The sequence below is a fragment of the Thermobia domestica genome, chromosome 14 (genome assembly GCF_964235325.1).
Source record: "Thermobia domestica chromosome 14, izTheDome1.hap1.1, whole genome shotgun sequence".
Taxonomy (NCBI): domain Eukaryota; kingdom Metazoa; phylum Arthropoda; class Insecta; order Zygentoma; family Lepismatidae; genus Thermobia; species Thermobia domestica.
In genome coordinates this window covers 75,452,774-75,472,976 of record NC_137467.1, presented here as the reverse complement: position 1 = coordinate 75,472,976, position 20,203 = coordinate 75,452,774, and the positions used below count along the sequence as shown (strand labels likewise).

At 36.1% G+C, this 20,203-nt stretch overlaps 1 protein-coding gene across 1 annotated transcript in view; it reads right to left on the bottom strand.

The window, feature by feature from the left end:
• LOC145669876 (uncharacterized) overlaps positions 1-19,660 on the bottom strand; it is a 29,336-nt gene extending 9,676 nt beyond the window's left edge. The window contains exons 1-3 of the mRNA XM_081738222.1: positions 19,652-19,660; positions 14,283-14,532; positions 10,552-10,703 (exon numbers count right to left, since the gene is read on the bottom strand). Of these exons, the coding sequence (XP_081594348.1) occupies positions 10,552-10,703; positions 14,283-14,532; positions 19,652-19,660 (411 nt within the window). The remainder of the gene's footprint in view (positions 1-10,551; positions 10,704-14,282; positions 14,533-19,651) is intronic.
• Positions 19,661-20,203: the final 543 nt, after the last annotated feature.

Genomic DNA, 20,203 nt, shown 5'->3' with positions numbered 1-20,203 from the left:
AAAAAAAAAAAAAAAAAAAAAAAAAAAAAAAAAAACGGTGACAATAACACTGTTAGAAGCCTAACATACGTGATAGTGCGGATACATATATCCAAGATTAACATACAACATTGTATTCAGCATGTATATTTTCATAGCCTTCTATCATAAACTGCACATTACATGCCCTACACACAATTACAATTGCGTCCAACTCTAATTGATTGGAAAAAGGGAATATTTTTTTTCCATTTTTAAGCTTATTTAACCAATTGCAGCGCTGCAATATAAGATTCTTCTTCTTGTCTTGTGTTTGTTAGTTCTTTTGCTACAAGTAATCAATTATACACTTTTTGCAACAAGTACAAACAACGCCTCTGGAAGGTTTTTTAGCGTTTTTGAAAACTTAGGTCTGATGCACTTATTCCCTTTTTCCAATCAGTGATTCAATTTCGCTTTCTATTTCTTGAGTATTGGCACTTCGTTTAGAGATACCCTTTCTGGTATTTGATATTAAACTTAGGATAGCAGTATAGATGGCGGTTTTTAATTATTGAAACTTTTGTCTCAGTTAGCATTACGTTCTTGTCTAAAGGACTTTCAAAAGTCTAAATACAGAAAACTTCATTTGATTTAGTTGATATTTCGTTGAATGGTATTCAATTAGTCTCCTTCATATCCTGGTAGAATGTAAGAGGTGTGTGGCAATTCTTTGTCTTGACAATATTGATCTCGTTTCCGTGATTTCTAGTATCGTTTTGGGGGACACAGCGCTCATTGGTACAGCGCCTACCTCTGGTGTGTGGTGTTTCTAGTTCGATCTCCGACCAAGTAAGTTTGTGATGTACACCATCGTGTCGGTGGCTTTTCTCGAGGTATTCCCGTTTCCTCCCACATTCTCGTACCACCGATGTTTTCATCATCTCACTTGTCTTAATCATCCGCCTCCCTTAGCTTAACAGGTATAACCGTGGGATGTTAAACTGAAAGATTTCATCTCATTTTTTCTAGTAACTCTTACACGTAGATTGTATTCAAGAGCTTCTGTTAGTACTGCGAGTTGATTTTAGTTCTTTACAATACAATGACAATCTCCAGTTCGTACCGCTGAGGGAAGCCGGCAGTCACCATGAACCCTTTTCAGAAAGCCTTTTTGCATTTTTAGGAGCATCTCGTTGGTTTCTTGCAGTCGCGAAGGTACACCTAAGCCTTACACAATGTGGTTTCTTTGATGCAACGTATACGCTACTGAGTGTCACACTTCCATTCCCATCGGTGAATATCGATAAGTTGATGAACTCTTTTCCTAATTCCGCCGTTGGCCCAAAGTACAGTTAATCGTTCCCCAAAACATCTAATTACCTAGGTATATGATTAGCCATTCTTTATGGTCGAAACAAATTCTCGCATGGGAATCTTGCAAAGCTTCGCATTAATGTTGTTGGTATGAATAATTTCTGCTTTTCCAACTTAACCCTTTCGAGACAGGGTCGTTTTCGTAGATTTTCACTTAATGAATTACAACTCAAAGACTATTTACTCGATTGATATGGTTGATACCTTGTGTTTTAGAAGGATGTGGCAATTTTATCAAGTAAGTCGGATTGCAGCGTTGCCAATGGGAGGGAAATGTAGAGTAAAAATTCACAAAAAATCCCTAACAGAACTTTAATTTTTTTGTAGCTGGCACCACTGTTGCCACATGGGTCCAAGTCACCTCAAAAAATTTTCTGATGTGTCGACAACATACAGTGAAAATCTGAAGTCGTTGGGTGTCATACAAAGACAGAAAGAAAAAAAATATCTCTCATTCTACACACGAAATTTTGACACTTTTTCCGCCTTAGAAGCAAAAATCAAAAGTTGTGCATTGTCGGCAGCTTTTCTAATTATCCTATTGAAACTTTTTATGATGTGCTGTGTAGGCCGGAGACGAGGCTTTCATATACTGGTACGTTTCTTCCAATGTAGCCAACAAGAGGGAAATTATAGAGGCAAAAGTGGGATATTTTTCGAATTTTTCACCTAAAATCGGGAATTAAAATTTTCTGTGGCTAGAAACATTGCTACCAGACGGACACAAACTATCTTAAATTAACTTTGGTATCCCTATAATATGTCCTACAAGTATCCTGTATCTTGACGATTGGTAATAAAGTAAGCATGCCATTAAAAAATATATTATTCTACGTTCTACCTACAAAAAATCACAATTATCTTTCCACTTAGAGAGCAAGGTCAACTGTAAACTTCAGCTGTACTTCCCCTAATTATCCATTTGAAACTTTCTATGGTGCCTTGTGTAGAACAAAAATGAGACTTTCAGATACTGGTACGTTTGTCCCGATGTAGCCAACAAGGGAGGAAAAGGGATTTTTGGGATTTTTCCGTAAAAGAAGGAATTAAAAATTTCTGTGGCTGGAAATACTGCTACCAGACAGACGTAAACTATCTTAAAATAAACTTTGGTACACTGCTAATATATCCTACAAGTATCATGTCGACGTCTAAGAAACGAAGCGTGTAGTTTAAAAAAATAGATTCTGGTAAATAGAGAAGTAAAAGAAAATCAAGGTTTAGAACCTAAGTTCGAATTTTTCTTGCGCACCCTAATTACGCAGTCAGTACTTGCTTTTGTTCACTAAGGACTGTTGTTCGACTGGCGTTAGTTGATTTGCGTTGGTACGTATGGGTACGGAGTTATAAAAATAAATTTCGAAAATTTTAATTTTTCTACCAAAAATAGGGAAATTTTAATTTCCATAGTTTGTAACAGTGATTTAGGGATGATCTAATTGGTCGCAACAAATAGATATCCATACGAGGTATGTATCTGATAAGTCATAAGTAGATCTCTCTAAAACGAAGGAAGTTATAAAGGGAAAAAAAGAAAAATGGAAATCTGAAAATTCTCGATTTTTTGATTGGGCTCAAATTTGAGAGGGGAATTCGACACTCAGGGAAGAAAATACCATGAGGATACACTATGGACCAACCATATTTACCATAGAAAAATCATCCCGATATCTTAATTAGTGTTCACACAGCAGAGGATTGAATAAGTGACTGCCCCGTATGCGTCGTTTTCAAGGTCGGTCTCATAAGGGCTAAAAGAAATCCTAATCACGGCAGCAAAATCTTTCCTCAGTGATTGATAAAACAAGACACTATACGAATAGATATTAGTTAGCATTACAAATATCATATGAATTCAATTTTACGAATTTAAATAATAATTAAGAGGAAAATAATCCTTTAAAAATAATTTCAGTATTTCATTCACGTCTACGCCTTATAAGGAAGAGAGAGAGATTATGTTACTTAAATTGTCAGATTGCTATTTCTTTACGTGGTGTGGTCAGCAGTCGTTCTGATAACATCAGCACCTCAACTGAGAGTATTGTAGAGAAAGAATACACTCGGGGCTACATGTTGGCAGACAGCATACTCTTAAAATAGGATGTGCGCAGAATTTATCCGCATATCAAAAAGGCATGATTGTGGCTGTTCGAGCTACAGATGCATCAATAACACAGAAAGCGACACTTGTGGAATGCGAAAGTTCCAGTGTAGTGAAGGTGTGCAAACAGTGACAAGAAAATTGGGTAACAGCCTCCAGAGATGGAACTACAGGGGCGTAGGGAAGATCACGCCACGCGGCAAGCGTCATGTAAAACGACACGACTCGTGACAACCAAACGAACCATCAGTGTCTGGGAATTGCGTGACCAATAAATTAGTGGATGTACAATACCCATATTCCACTCAAATATGGAACGTATGCGAATGAAATTTCACAACAGATGATCTACTTGTCATACACCCCTCACGATTTCGCACCCAAGACTTCGTCACACTTGAGCATAGAAGCATGCTAATTGGACCGTGGATAATTGTAAAAGAATGTTTTGCTTCTATGAATCGCGGTTTATACTACACCACTCGGACGGCTGCGTGCATGTATGGCACCAACAACACGAAGCTATGGATCCCACGTGCATGGTACGTACTGTACAGGCAATTGGTTGCAGCTGTATTGTTTGTGGGTGCTTCTGTTTGTATAGACTGGAACTCTTAGTATGGATGGACAACAGTGTGATAGCTGTTGTGTAGCTGCGGGTATTAGCGGATCATGTACATCCTGCAAGGCAACACTCCTACCAACTTAGACAGCATTTTTCAGGACTTCAATATACGGTACTACTGAGCCAGAACTACTTGCTTGGCTTGAGATACTTTTCACGGAGCTGCAGCATATGAATTGGCCCTCTAACTCACCGGATCTCAATTCTATAGAGCACCTATGGGATGTTGTGGAACGTGCTTTTTGCGTCATGGCTCTTCCACCGACATCTGTGGAATCACTGTGGAATATCATCAGGGATATATGATGTCAAATCCCCGTGAAAACATCAATCAGCTTGTAGAATCCATGCCATGCCGTGTTTCAGGCCATTCTTCGAGCAAAAGGTGAATGAACGAAATATTAGGAGCCAGTCGTAACTCAGAGAGCACTCAGTGTATACGATCAGATTATCACATAATTATATATTTAACAAGCCAGTATATTTAACAAGCAGTTTTACTATACAGATCCACAGATTGTAAAATGTACGTACAAAATTGAGGAAGTCTTTAATTTTCCCATTTTATTTCTAGAACAGAACTAACATACCCCATGCTGGCAAGAGCGCCGATCCCGGAGGAGCCGATGCCCCCCCCCAAAGCTCATGTGGGCCCCCTTACTGTATTTACAAATTTACAATATTTGGCATAATTTGAATGCAATTTGTTTTAAAAACCTCATATATGGTTTCTGCATCTGAATGCCCCCCCCCGAATTTACAGAGAAATCGGCGCCCTTGCATGCGGGGCTTCTAACACATTCCTACTCCGACTCCTACTTGTACTATGGATCCGTATTATAAAAGTGCACGGTCAAATTACTTGCATTCGTATTATTAATATTTTATTTTTATTATTAATATTCTTTTTTTGTGTATATGCATATCTTACAAATATGTTGTAGAAGTGAACAGAGATCATGATCCAATATTTGTTTCATTTGAGCTCTGTCAACAAGAAGTTTAGAACTAACATTGTAGAAAGAGATTAGAACTAGGGTGAAATCTGAATTTGGGAAGAAGGAAAATTATAATCCCTTTTTAGCAAAATTAAATCGAATATTTGTATAATAAATAGTGTTGGAAAATTCGTTGTCAGCTTGAATTTGTACGAGGGCGGGGTGAGAAGTTCTCGGCCTGACCCAGAGATGGCACTCTAATCAGCAAAATTATATTGTTCTTGCCTAGGGGCGCTTTTCAATTGTTCGTATAACAAGTGTCAACTTGTTCTTTCAAGCAGTTTGTGTGCAGGCATTGTTGCAGTTAGACGTCTTGAGTGTTAGTTGTGAAAATGGATAAACTTGAATATCATGCTGTAATCAAATTTTACGTTTTGGATGGATTAACCCATACGGAAATTAATCCGAAGTTGACAAAAGTTTGCGGGAACTCTGCCCCTTCCATGTCAATCGTTAAAAGGTGGGCAGCTGCATTTAAACGTGGTTGTACATCCCTCGAAGATGACTCACGTGAAGGAAGGCCGAAAACCGCAACCACACCGGAAACGATCGAAAAACAGACGAGTGAAGGTGGGTGAGATAGCTGAGAGTGTGGGAATATCGGAGGACGGGTGCGAAACATCTTGCACAAAGAACTAGGGATGCGAAAGCTTTGCGCAAGATGGGTGCCGCATTTGCTGACTGCCGACCAAAAGCAAATAAGAAAACGATTTTCGCAGCAATCTTTGGAGCGATTCAAAAGGGATCCGACCGATTTTGTGCAGTGATTTGTGACAATGGATGAGACGTGGGTTCACCACTACACGCCAGAAATGAAACAACAGTCCAAGCAGTGGGTGTAAGCTGGTGGTGCAGCGCCGAAGAAAGCGAAGATGATCGTATCGGCCGGAAAGGTCATGGCCAGCGTGTTTTGGGATGCGAAAGGACCCTGTTAATTGATTACCTTGCAAAAGGAAGAGTAATTACAGGCGAATATTACTCCAACCTTCTTGACCAGCTGGATGCCAAAATTCGCGAGAAGAGGCCCGGCTTGAAGAAGAAGAAACTCATCTTTCACCAGGACAACGCATCTGTGCATAGGGGTGCGTTGGCGATTGAAAAACTGTGGGATTTGCGGTACGATTTGCTCGGTCATCACCCATATTCTCCTGATTTGGCACCATTTGACTTCTATCTATTCCCAAACTTGAAGAAATTTCTTTTCTGGGAAGCGCTTCACATCGAATGAAAAAGTTGAGAGGGTCGTGGATGACTATTTTCACGACCTTCCAGACTCGCACTTCCGGGAAGGAATACTGATGTTGGAGAAACGCTGGACCAAGTGTATTAAAGTTAAGGGAGATTATGTCGAAAAATAACATCATTTTCAAACTGAAATTCGCAGTCTTTCATCGTCAGGCCGAGAACTTTTCACCTCTCCCTCGTATTTACTTAAATAATGATTATTTTACTTCTATGTAAAATACCTGCGGTAAAAAATATTTTCATAAATGTAGTTTCTTTGAAAGTATATGTCTAGTAATCATGAACTCACTTCATATTTGTTTTGTTCAACGAAAGATAGATGTGAAGTTCGGCAGTGATCGTGGAAGTGACAACATCCTCTATTGTGATGTCAAGTAGAGGAAGGGGATTTAGTAAAAGATTCACACTTTACACTGCTCACACACACTTACACTTAACCACAAATACATCTTATATATATATATATATATATATATATATATATATATATATATAGAGAGAGAGAGAGAGAGAGAGAGGTGCCTTTAAGGACCCGCGCCAAGGGCCCTGAACGTGGCCAGTTCGACACTGCAGACAAGGTTAAACTTCTTGTAGATAGATCTCAATTTTGGCTGTTGTGATAGTCAGTTTTAACATTTAAGCCAATCTGGTAAACCATATATTTTGGAGACTAATTCCACATTAATCCGTAAATTATGGATAACCATATCTAGCTTATTAGACTGGCCCAGAAACTATAAGTGGCGAACTTATATATGTATTATATATATAAACTTAATACGTCAGTAGCAAAACTAGATAAGTGACAACGTTATATTTTCTGTACTGAATAAATATGTAGTACAAAGCAGATCCAAAAAAAAAAAAAATACAACAATACTGAGACAATCAAACGTAATCGTAAAGTTACTTCGGGGGCCGATGCTAAGTCCGAAGTTTTAGTGGCTTATGGGACCGTACTGATATGAGCAAGGGAGGTCCGAGAAGACTTCTTTCGGGAAGACGAACTTAGCCTTCCGCAACCTTTTTGGTAGGAAGACTCAAGAAAACATTTGCAATCGCGAAAATTCAACCAAGGCCTGCGCCTCGTGATCCCTGCGGGGCCTCGGGCCCTTGGCGATTGCCAAGTAGACAACATGGCCAGTCCGGCACTGCTTGTCTGTCAAATACTTCAGTAGCAGTGTTAACATGATGCTTACAGCTTATTGACAGCCAGGGACACATAATTGACTGACACGAAACGGTTAAATAACTATCCGAAACAACGAAAATTTTGGTTTTCATGTACACAGAAGAAAATGTTAAGCTTTATGTTACAGGATATGAAGTAAATTATTTATTTCTGTATAATTCTTCAAGGAACTCGGGTTGAATACGAACACTGAGCCTTTCTTTATTGTATGATACAATGGGCAGAGCCACGTTAATCGATGAAATTCGTTCGCCAATTGTTCCAAGGAGCATCATTTCCTGTAACGGTGACATTCCGTGGCCTGCAAGATCCTGTGATCTTAGTGTGTGTGATTTCTTCCTATGGGGACATTTTAAAGGCAAGATGTACCGTACACATCCTGAAACAGAAGATTGAAGGCGAAATCACTGCCATTCTGCGAGATATGCTACACCGAGTATTCTGCAGTTTCTATAACATGCTATTAGTATGTGAACCACGAACGGAAGCACATCATTGCGATGTCATCTTTAAGAAGTAAAGAGATAGTTTGTGACATTTTGTAATGAAAATATAAATGGCATACTGTATACATGCCAGGGTTATGTTCCAACTTTTACAGAAATAAATTGCTTGGTTTATATATGTATATGGAGTGTTGTGAAAATATACAGTAATGAAACTTTTAAGATAACAAGCAAATAAGACGGGCTGGATTATATGCGATACTTTTGGAATAACAGATAACGTACTTAATGTTCTAAATGTTCTTCTCAGGAACATTTATAATATGCTTGTCCAGGAATTCGGTGAAACTCTGCGATTTCCATTATTTATTAACTATGCATTACCATTTGCTTGTTCCGGGCTAGCACTTCGAGGGTATACATGTTTTCCTTTTCTTACGTATTATTCCCAAAATCTGACGCCAAGTACATAATTTCTTCATATTAGTGATGTCTTGTAATTTTCATAGCTTTACTGTTATATTACAATCAATCCGCTACGGTTGACTCCGAAAAGTTCCCGTTTCACTATTAGTCACACCCATTCCATCTTGACCACCAACATATCCCCTCTTCTACAAGTAGTATATCTCGTGTTAATTCGCGATTATTCTATATTTGCTTAACATAGACTCTGTGTGAGGTACCCAATGCTATGACCGAGACTTGAGCATGTATCTTAATGTTGCCTCCTTGGTTGTAAAGTTGTACGCAGGATATCACACCATAAAAAGGCTTTTTTATTATTATTGATGTAGCAGAGTCTTCTGCAAGATCATATCCAGAGATTTTCTGAGGATATTCAAACATCAATTCTCACAACTACAAGGGAAATTTCTTCTGAGATACTACCATGATTATCATCAAATTCGAATACTAAAAAGAGGGTAATATCACCTTCCCCCGTTGTCTAAAAGCCGCAAACAGAAGCAACTGGCAACCCTTACAGTAATTCTGTATGTAATTAACAGAACAAGACAATCAAATTTGAAGGAAAGAAAGGAGTTCCTCACTATGAGCAAGTAACAAGTGTAAGTAGAAATGTTTGAACCTTCAAGTGAAAAGACTAAAGACATATACATTCTGTTTGTAAGAAACACAAATCCATGACCATGTAATTATATACCATTAACTGAATGTACTGTAATATGACAGATTTACCATTGTACTTTTGTGAATTGAGGCTACAACCTTGAAAAATACTTAGCATAAAATTAATAAATTTCGAGAATTATTCTCCATCACCGGCATCGAAAGCTGGAAAATGACTGAACACGTCATTCAATAATATCTATTGCCGAATACATAATAATGAAAATTATAGGAGATGTAGATCTATGGTAATATTTGAAAGAAAACATGAACACAATTTCATTTTCTACAAAATACAGGAGAGCAGGATAGGAGTTAAGGAATTTTCATAATATTCTAAGTCTAGCATTGTCACTGTATTGTTTCGGAGATTTTACTGTACCTTCGTCAGTAGATGCAAGTCCATTCTTTTCCTCCCTCTTGTCGATATTGCTCTTGAAAAATCTAAATTCAAGTACCACGAGTCCCTCCGAGCAAATGGTTTTGTTTCGAAGACGAAGACTCTAATCACGCCTCTTCTGCCTCTTCATTTTCATATAAGGTAAATCCTTAAAGCTCGAACCGTCCTCTCAAAACGTATTTGTCATGTCAGAAAGTGAACGGTAGTGAGGGCGAGTCTTAGACATTAATGCTGGGGTGTCAACCTCAAGCTTCATGAGTGGTACCTTTCTGAGGAAATCGAATTGAAAAAAACCTAACCTCAGCAAATAGAAATACATTGATGAAATCCAAGTTCGAAATAATCACAGGGTTGATAATATTACAAATCCTTAATATCGCAAGGTCTCTAACAAATTTGAAGAGTGCAAGGTGGTCGGTGATTTTTTTCATAAAAGGGTCAATCCAAGCTAAGTGATCGAGAAAAACGGAAAATTGTCGCTCGAACATTTCCAAAAAATAAATTTTTTAAATGAATATTTATCCTATATTAGAGTACTTCAAAACCGGAATTAATTATTTTTTCAACATCGCATGGCGACGCAGCGGCTGCCGCCATTTTGCGTTTTCTGTATTTTAAACATTTATATTGTTTTGAACATCTCAGCATGTGTTTGTCCTACCAAATTGAAAGTTGCTGGACGTCTCCAACTTGTGCAGAGCTAAACTTTTGATCTCTTAACATTTTTGCCTAAAACCACTTAAAAGGAGTGAAATTAGGGCCTTTTAGCAACATTTTTGGATATTGGAGACATGTTTGGGAATTTGTGTGTGCATGTAGTCCGGGATCATAAGTTTATACTCAAAAACTTGCAGACCTGTAGCTGCTCCCAAAGGAATGAAAAAAAATCGTAAAGTTGGAGAATTATGCCAATTTGGCACATTTTACTGTCCAATATCTCCAATGGGCCTGGATAAAAAAAATCTGAAATTTTGGGAATAGTTAGTCCTTTAACATGTTACATTTCAACGATAGTGCTTTTAATTAAAAGCTAAAATATTGATTTATATTTTAATATGATACGAATTAGACTTACCTGTCTTTTTGTTTTTACCCAAGGTGAGAAATTAGATCTTATATTCTCACTTGTATTTTGGCGTTCAACTCTTAAGTCTCTTGTGAATAAATCAATTCTGTATTGTAATCTTCTCAGGGCTGTTTGATGCCTCTCTAATTGTGGCATTTTGCCTGCGTCAAATAAAAATCACAAGAAAGATAAGTATATACGGAAATTACAGCAGAGGGAATAGAAGTTGTGAATAAGTACAAAAAATTTATTCTTTTCTGAAAGAAAAATAGAATTAACTAAGTAACTAACTGTATGGCCTATGGAACCCGAAAGTTCAATGCCGCGTTCACAAAAACTAGTGACTTCTATCCTTAGCCAATTGGATCCAATTTCTATTTTGTATTCCTATTTCTTCGAGATCTAACTTAATATTGTCCTCCCATCTGCGCCTCGGTCTTCCTAATAGATGTTCTTTGCTTGGGTTTCCAGTCAAACCTTTGAAAGTGTAACTACTTTCTTCCATTCTAGCTACGTGACCTGCCCACACTGGGCCTCTTAGACTTGATGACCCTAACGATGTTTGTTGAATGGTACAAATTACGCAGTTCCTTATCATGAAGTTTCTGGCAATCATCATTCCCGTTTCCCTTTGATCCGAATATTCGTCTCAAGATTTTATTCTCAAATACTTCCAATCTACGTTCTTCGCTCACAGTAAGCACGCGTGCATACAACAAAACATGCATGATTGTCATTTTCTATATTTTACGCTTCAAATTCCTCGAAAGAAGACGAAAGATTTTGAACCGAATAATAACACGAATTTCCTGCTTTCAGTAAACATTTAATTTCTTCTTGGATGTGGTTTTGATCTGTTAATATTGTTCGAAGGCATCTGAAAGTATCTACTTGGTAGAAAGCATTATTTGATATCTTGACGAAATTATAATTTGTAGTATTACCATTCTGGCGAACTTCCATGTATTTAGTGTTCGCTGCATTTACTTCTAAAGCCATGGCCCTGCAAGCGTTTGATAGGGCCTCTGCATTTCTTTCTAATGTTTATTTATTTATTTATTTATTTGATTGTATTCTTTCAATCATATCTATATGTTTTCGTGTTGTTGGTGACCAAGACAGAGTCGCATATCCTAATTGCGATCACACAAAACAGAAGTAGAGTTTCATTAACGTAGCATCGTCTTAAAACTCTTTACATATTCTCATAACAAAGCCAAGATTTCTGTATGAATTTTTAACAATTGATTCAATATGATAAGTAAAACTTATTTTAAGATCAAATAGCACTCCTAAATGTTTAATTAAAGTAGGTGTCTCCAAAATAGTTCCTTCAATAGAATAGCCATATTTAATGGTGTTTTCTTTGCGGGTAAAGGAAAGAGTTTTGCATTTATTTACGTTCAACTTAAACTTGTTATTGTCACACCAGTTCTTAAAGTCTATTTGTAGTTTTGTACAGTCTTCAAGCGAATTAATTTTGGAGAATAGTTTAAGGTCGTCAGCGAATAGAAGAGTGTTAGAATAATGAATTCTTCTCCTACCATTCCCTATCAGATTTATATCATCAGCATATGCCATAAACTGGTGAATACCACTCAGCTCTAGGCCTTCGTTGCTATCTTTGATTTTCCTTACAGCGTATTCCAGAACAAAGTTCGATAATAATGGTGACAACGCAACTCCTTGTTTTAGACCATTCTAGAAGTGAAACCCCATGGACAAGAATTTTCTTACTCAGACTTTACTTTGGGATTCATTTAAATATATCTTAATTAATCTAACCAGCTTTTTAGGTATTCCAAATTCTGTAGGAATGTTGTACAGTATTTCCCTCTTAATCGAGTCGTAGGACATTCTAAAATCATTAAGTAATGTACGTACCACAATATTGTATTCCCGCTTCTTTTAGAACATCTGTAACAAACTTAATGTATTAGACTAGTTGAAATACTTTTGTTATATTAACATTAAGTGCTAAGCTATGAAGATTTGTTCTAATTTTTATTTTTTCAGATTGCTGTGTGAACAGCAATAGTAAAATAAATGTAAATAACTACTTTATTCATATTTGATACTTGAATAAATTTGTTAAACATAATTAAATTAAAAAGTGGATGCATATTGTATGGATTGATTGTTCATATCATCGATTCCTGGAAGGGTTAAACAATGTAGACCCGCGACAAAAATCTTTGTGACAGATAATAATGTTTTTTTTTTTTTTTTACCACAAAAGGCGTATCTTTTAGATTTCAGCGTAATTAATTGAATACCTACCAAGACACACAGGCTTCTATGGGAGAAAATGAATATTGTGTCACACTCAAGATTTCTTCAAAAGAGTTGTCCTAATAGAGCCTTAGCTACTTAAGCCTTCATTCGGCAAATTTTCTGTGTTTATTTCTGTATTTTTCTTTTTTAAATTAAACTTTCCGTCCCTTCTTTCTCTCTTCGACCATTATTTCATGTAAGGTGTTATAAGACACTGGGCTAGAAATCCTGGGGTATTGAGTTCAAACCCACTACACGTCAAAATTTAATTTGTTCTTGCAAGGTATATGATGACTTCTCTTTGTTCCAAGTTCTCTATCTAGAGATAAGATGCAAGAATCATGCACATATTAACCGAGAGAAAGAGTAGATATATCTACAATTGAAATATTATCCGAAACATTCATTGATATTCATATTTGATTATGTTTTAATTCATTTTTGTTTATTCTTCTTTTACATAATTACAGTTCTCGATTACTTAGAATATAGCAAGGGATAGTGAATGATAATTACGGCGTGTTACAAGAGAGAAGTCTTATTCTTCTGATATCGTATATGCTTCTAATAAAAACATGCTTGTTATTAATTGGGGATTAAATTACACAAACCCATGTACACACAAAATATGACCATTGGTCATATTTAAAACATATGACATGTTTTCTATTGATGTAGTGGTTTTAGTAAATTGAACTGACATACACTGCATATCTTATTTTTAATCTCTTAGATTGTCTTTCTTTTTTCTTTTTTGTTTCATTTTCCGAACACACTGGAAACCAGTAACATAACTCCAGAAAATATTCTTGTTAGCTTTAATGTGTAAATGGAAAATAATAATAATAATAATAATAATAATAATAATAATAATAATAATAATAATAATAATAATAATAATAATAATAATAATACATTTTATAAAAATAAGAACTACGATGGATTTGCTGATAAAAAAATATTATCGCAAAACAATGATGGAAGTGAAAACACCTCGACCTGATATTTTAATTCATCAAGTTTTAGTACAGTTATTAAAACTGATAACTATCAAAAGTCAAGGTAATGTTGAAATGAATAATGTAAAACATTCAGAGATTTTACAAAATACTGTAACTTGTGAAATGAATGTTTGACCAACAATGACTTTTCCTTGTGTGTCTTATGTTAAATAAGATTTCTTTGTAACTTTTTCATTATAGCAATTGTTCTGTAGATACTAAACGGTGTCTTCTACCCGATTTTTTATTCCTCGCAGAAGCATGGATATTTTTTGCTGTTTGGCACACTGACATTTTTCAAACAAACTAGTGCACTTGTAGGACACCTTATGTAGTTCTCAAGCAATCAAGTTTATCTGCATTGTTGGCTGTTCAACGTTGCAGGATATGAAAATTGAAAGTGTGAATGCACTTTTGCTCGTATACATATAAAATAATTAACTTATTCGTACAATAGTAGCATACCTGAAATAATATTTTCAATCGAACGTCCCTGCGCTTCCAGGATTTTGAGGTCTAGCTCGTATGGAGCGTCAATATAAAGAATAAAGTCTAGGTAGAAATATGAATAATAAGGCTCTTCAACTGGATGGTCAGGTTCAGGATTATCTGGTGATAAATCATCCACTAATGGATTGTAAAAAAGTTGTTCCCTTTGAATAGTTCGATCTCTATTCCGTCGTGACCTGATCCAGGATCTTATTTTCGAAAATACCTGAAATAAAACAAACATATGAATACAAGTATCGAAATAGTGAAGCATGAGTGGCGAAAGATATCTTCTGTTAGTCGCTGTAAACGAAAGATATCTTTAAACTCGTCGATATCACTGTTCGACATTGCATACAAAATTCACAACTATTGTTGACTAAGCTCGACGAAGTTAAACTCCGAAAACCAACCGTTGAATGTTATACTTAGTTCATCCACAACTTTATTGATATATAACATTGAACGTTGTTCCTACAACAAACATTTTCACTGAAATTCATTATGAATCTCATTCAACAGTTGAACTTTGTTGGTGAACACGGCCGTCAATTGAACTTACTCGTAGCTAATTATTATTAATTTAAAAGAGAGTTTTTCGGGACTGAAGAAGATAAATTGTCGTACAAGAATTATAGCATTTTCTCCAAATGCATCAGAGAGCTGAACTGAAGATTCTAACAATAAAGATCTGCGCCTTGAACCAGATGAAGACCATGCTATACCATATATATCATTCAGATACGGCAACCAAAACTATAGTGAAGGAAATGGGGTATCAAGTGATGAAAGCGAATATCATAGTCAGAGACAGTCAGCAGTTCTTGTACACTACTTACAGAATGCTCCGGAGGAGGCTAAAAGGGAAGTCTTACTGGGGATGTACTTGAACCTGAACCCACAAAGTGGGGGTGATGTATAAATTTCCTGAAAGCTTGGATCAAGGTAAGATCAAAACCTGTTACCAAAATTTGGAAGGTTAATGCATTCCGCTTGGGGGCAGCACTTTAGTCATTGTTCTTAAAATCTTTCAGCGTGTCCATAAAGTCCGTTGGAATCTGAAAAATCTGAAACGGTGAGACAGATATGAGAACAGAAAAAAATTCTTTCATCACTTCAGAAGTACAACGTATCAAAGTAACGACGTCTTTGTCTCGGTATTTTTTGAACAAGTTATAGTATTTAGGGAATGTATAAATAGAATATTTATTTTGATGTAAAATAATGTTTTTCCTTAGTTTTTCTAAGGTATAATTTGAGATGTCAGGTACAGATGACAATCGACATTATGTATCTAGTTCAGTCAGTTACGGATCAGCATATTTTACAACGATTGAAGTTAATTTCTTTTCTTTTTATCAATGTCAATATTCCGTGCGAGTAAATCGATAACTTTTTGTTTAGTGTACTTTCATTTGCGTTTTATGTAAGCTGCTATCTCCATACTTTTTAAATAAAAAAATACTAGTTTACGTTTTATTCCCAATCATTTATTACCCTCACAATTTACAAATAATATTTTTATATAAACCGTTTCTAATCACTCTATTAGGATCTTGAGTTTCCTCTCTAGAATAGTTGGAAACAATGGAGAGTTTTATCTAGATGGTATAGATGGAAGAATATTAAGTTCTATTTACAGAAATACATATAAATTAACCAGGAAAGTTCTGTTGCTTTTTCACTCACCACCTTCGAACATCGATATGTCACCTAAGATGTACCTGGAATATCAAAAATAGTCCTCATCAGCGTCGACGACCTTCTGCCAACGTTCTGGAAGGGCATGGATTCCGTCGCGGTAGATCTTGGTGGACCGTGAAGCGAAGAAGGTATTAAGTGCATTATGCACTCCTATTAGGGATTTGAACTGGCGTACTCTAGGATGATTGTCCAAATAATGGAACAATTAATAATCGGACGGTGCAATGTCAGGGAAGTATGGTGCATGCAATAGAATTTCCCTCCAAGGCGTAGAATGATGTCCCGGGTCATCCTAGACACCTGGGGCTTAGCATTGTCCTCTAACAGGAGGACACGTTTGTGATTCGGAAGTGCTGGCTCCAGAGATTTTAGTCTTTCTTGAACACGGCTCAATTGCTGACGGTACACAGTTGCATTGATGCTCTGACCAGCTGGTAGCATTTCTCGATGCACGATGCCGCCTGCAGTCCACCAAACACACAGGAAAACCTTTGGAACCAGTTCATGGTATGCTAACTAATGATGACGTCGCCGTGAAGCTTCGTACAGGACCCACTTCTCATCACATGTCAACATTCTGTCCACAAATGGCTCCTTCCTCAGACGAGGAAGCAAAGAAACACAGGTGTCTGCTCGCGTTGCCTTCTGGCCCGGAATCAAATCATGTGGAATCCATCGAACCAACTTTAAGTGCTTTACAAGTTGATGGAGGTGCTGCCGAATGGTTTCTCCACTCACACTGAATTGTAGTCCCAGTTCCTCACATGTTTGGTCACTGTTCGCTTCAATTGCTGCTGAAGATCTTCATTTTGTACATGTGTTGGTCTTCCGGCACGCGGTGCATCTTCGAGGGTTTCGTCACCGTCCTTAAACTTGCTAAACCACCACTGCACTGTTCGCGTAGTTAAGACACTCTCATCAAAGACTTGGCATATCTTCCGCTCCACTGCAGCAGCGTTTGATTCCAGTTCGAACTCGTACAGCATACTTAAGACGCTCTGTGGAGGTCCCTTGTTCACTCTGTCCTTACTCAGGTTCACGGTGTAACTACTACAACCGGGTAATATGTTGGATATAGTCACACCAACGACTGACCTTCGCCTTCTCTCGATTTGCATTCAACTCAAGCTGTGAAAGCCAATTGAACACAGACCTCCACAAAATGCGACAGAACTTTTTTGGTTACCTTTTTATAATAAACATTTTCATTAAGTTTTATTTTTTGTTTTTTCATATGGTGCGCGTATGACACTATCCATAAGAACTTCTTAGGTTTGGCTACAGATTATGAAGTAGGATATGTTATATACTTTTAACCATATCAAGGGTCAAAGAGTGTTCCTCTGTCAATGTAGCAGGAGTTTGGGCTAAGATCAGCGTAGTTCTTGAAATGGATAGACGACTTCTTTCTGATCTAAAACCACACAACTTTTATTTTCGATATTTTTTTTTCACAACTTATCCTTTGCTCATGAAACTGTCAAAATGGGATTCGTGGTACAGAAACAATAGGAGAGAATCGCATAGCAAAGTGCCCGTTGCCACACAGAAAGTTACATAAGAAAGAACCTAGAGAATCAGTGTATTTCATCGTCAGTGATCCATTATGTATAATGAAATAGAACAAAAATAACATAGTAACAATAGCGTCCAATTGTCAATCAGGAAAGTAAATAGAGTTGGTACTGTTTAAAACAAGAGAATTAAAGTAAAATCCAAGTTATCTATCATGCTGTTGTACCAAAGTATAACACTTACATGGGAGGAGTAGACGAAAGTGTAGATGCTTTCAGACTAGGTTCTGACTTTTCTCTACGTTTTCATTGAACCTCTGCCGATGAAAATTACCCTGCCCCTGTAACCTCTCACAAACTCAATCCTTAACAAGACTCGCGACTTCTCTCGCGAGCTCAGTTCTTAACGAGACTCACGATTTCTAATGAGTGACGAGATTTCAGGGTAAGACTATGAGGGAAAAAAGGCTCTTCCCGCTATTTGCTTTTCATCTAAATGCAGCCTGTCGAAATGCCTGGCAAATTCATCAGGTTTATGTTATATCAATGTTAGCAAGGAACTAACCGCAGGAGTACTGTTAAGTGCTTTTCCATTGAAGCATGCCTATCCAGCGAAAGTGAACAGTACACATAATGTTCTGTTCACATCTGAGATGTACATTATGTGACAAATGCATAGAATTCTGTGCAAAAATTTAATGTTCAATTACATAAAAAACGCTGGTACAACTTTCATTCAGTCTGTACAGTTAACTTCAATGCCAGTAGCAAATTACTTGTGAGGATATGTCAATAAATTAAAATATTAACAACTATTACAATTGTTTTTGTAATATATTAGAATAAAAAAACGTTATTATTGTAATGCCTAAAGATATCACAAAAGGTGATATTTTGAGATTCAGCATACCCCTTATTTTTGATTCGATTCAACTTGCAGCCATATGTTATTTCCTTGTTCTCTCAAATAAATAATACGTTCAATATGAAATAAATGGGGTATAGCTTTTGGGTAGTATGTTGGAAAGAGTCAATATTATATAGATACATAATGTTACAAACATTTCTTATATGTTTCTTTAATACAGATGGAGGAATTTTAATTTTTCTTAAATTTTTTATCACTGTCTGGGATTACACGCCTCAGATTTTGATTGTGCTATAACTATGTTTTCTTTATACACATTAGTCCGCTGGCATACTTTTGAAATAACGTACAGTATCAGAATTGCTTTCAAAATGTTCTTTTAGCTGATTCAAAACCTATTTTATAACTAGGAAGCATTCTTATTTTGATGAACTTCGGAATACAATTTGTGATTGCTTACTAAACTTCTCGCAAATGTGCAAATGTATGTTATTATATCAATATAATATATAGAGTACCTAAAGCTGAATTTCAAGATTCAATTTTATTCTAAATCGCTTCATAAGGTATAAATAAAGAATAATAGCATAAGGAAGAGGTAGATGCTGTGATACTTATCTTTTAAGAAAGGAGAGATTTAGGTGAAATACTTTTGCCACTTATCTTTTGAGCATACCGTCTTGAAATCGTCAAGTATCACTAAAGAATATGTATGTTAAGTATTATTTTTGTTTTTTTTATATAGATGAAAACTGTTTAAGCGCATTTATTCTACTATCTTTACTAAGGTTTGCTCTTGTACTGTTATATATCTATTGCATAGCAGTCATGTACTTGTTGCAAGAGAGAAATATGTAGAGTACTATTTAGTCGAATACGTATGAAGACAAAATACAGAATAAAGTTGATGAGGCCTTACCGCCACGAGAACAAACCCTTCCATACCCTCGACTAATCAGGAAAAATGTTCTCCAATTCCACGTATAAAACCTGGATTCTGGGGATGAAGGTTCTGTTCTAAGAAATTAACGGTTAAGAAAATTCGAGTGAGGTGCGCGGATGAAATTTTGAAAGATTATATTATTGTATGACAGAATTTATCATTATCATTATTACCTTATCCTGTGTTACGTATCTGTAATTTAGTATTTTCTTTCTCTTCTACAAACTTCTAAATCAAGTACAGAAATACCGTTTAAAGGAAAGAGAAAACTTATTAACGCGAAAACTATGCTATTGGAAGAAAAGGTTCAACTTACGGTTCCCATGCTCGATGTTTGAGGAACTCTTGACTGTTTTATCTTTTTTATATATTTTCTGTTTTCAATAACTTCAATATACTTCTGTCTTCAATAAAAACTTTAACCACTCTAATCGTTGTTTAGTTACTTTAATATTACATTGTTGTCTAACAATAGCACAATATTATTTATATCTCTAAATGCAGTAAAACTTGTTTATTTAAATTTGACAATTATAGTTGAAAATGAACAATTTAATCAACTTATAACTCATCATTAGAGACCAGTTTTTTAAGCATTTAAAACCTGGAAAAGAGACAAGCAAATAGGCACGTTCAATTTAAAAAATAGGCAGTAAAGTAGGCACTAAAATGTAACTCGAAATAATGAAGATATATACTCAATGCATTTAAAAAATAAATTCAAATTATAGATAATGTTCAAAGAATAGAGAAACATACCGGTACCTCTTTGTTAATAACTTCTTTTGCTGTATATATAAAAACGAAGCTTGACATGCATTCTATGTATATTTGGTAAATACATTCTAAACAACACTTTATAACTACA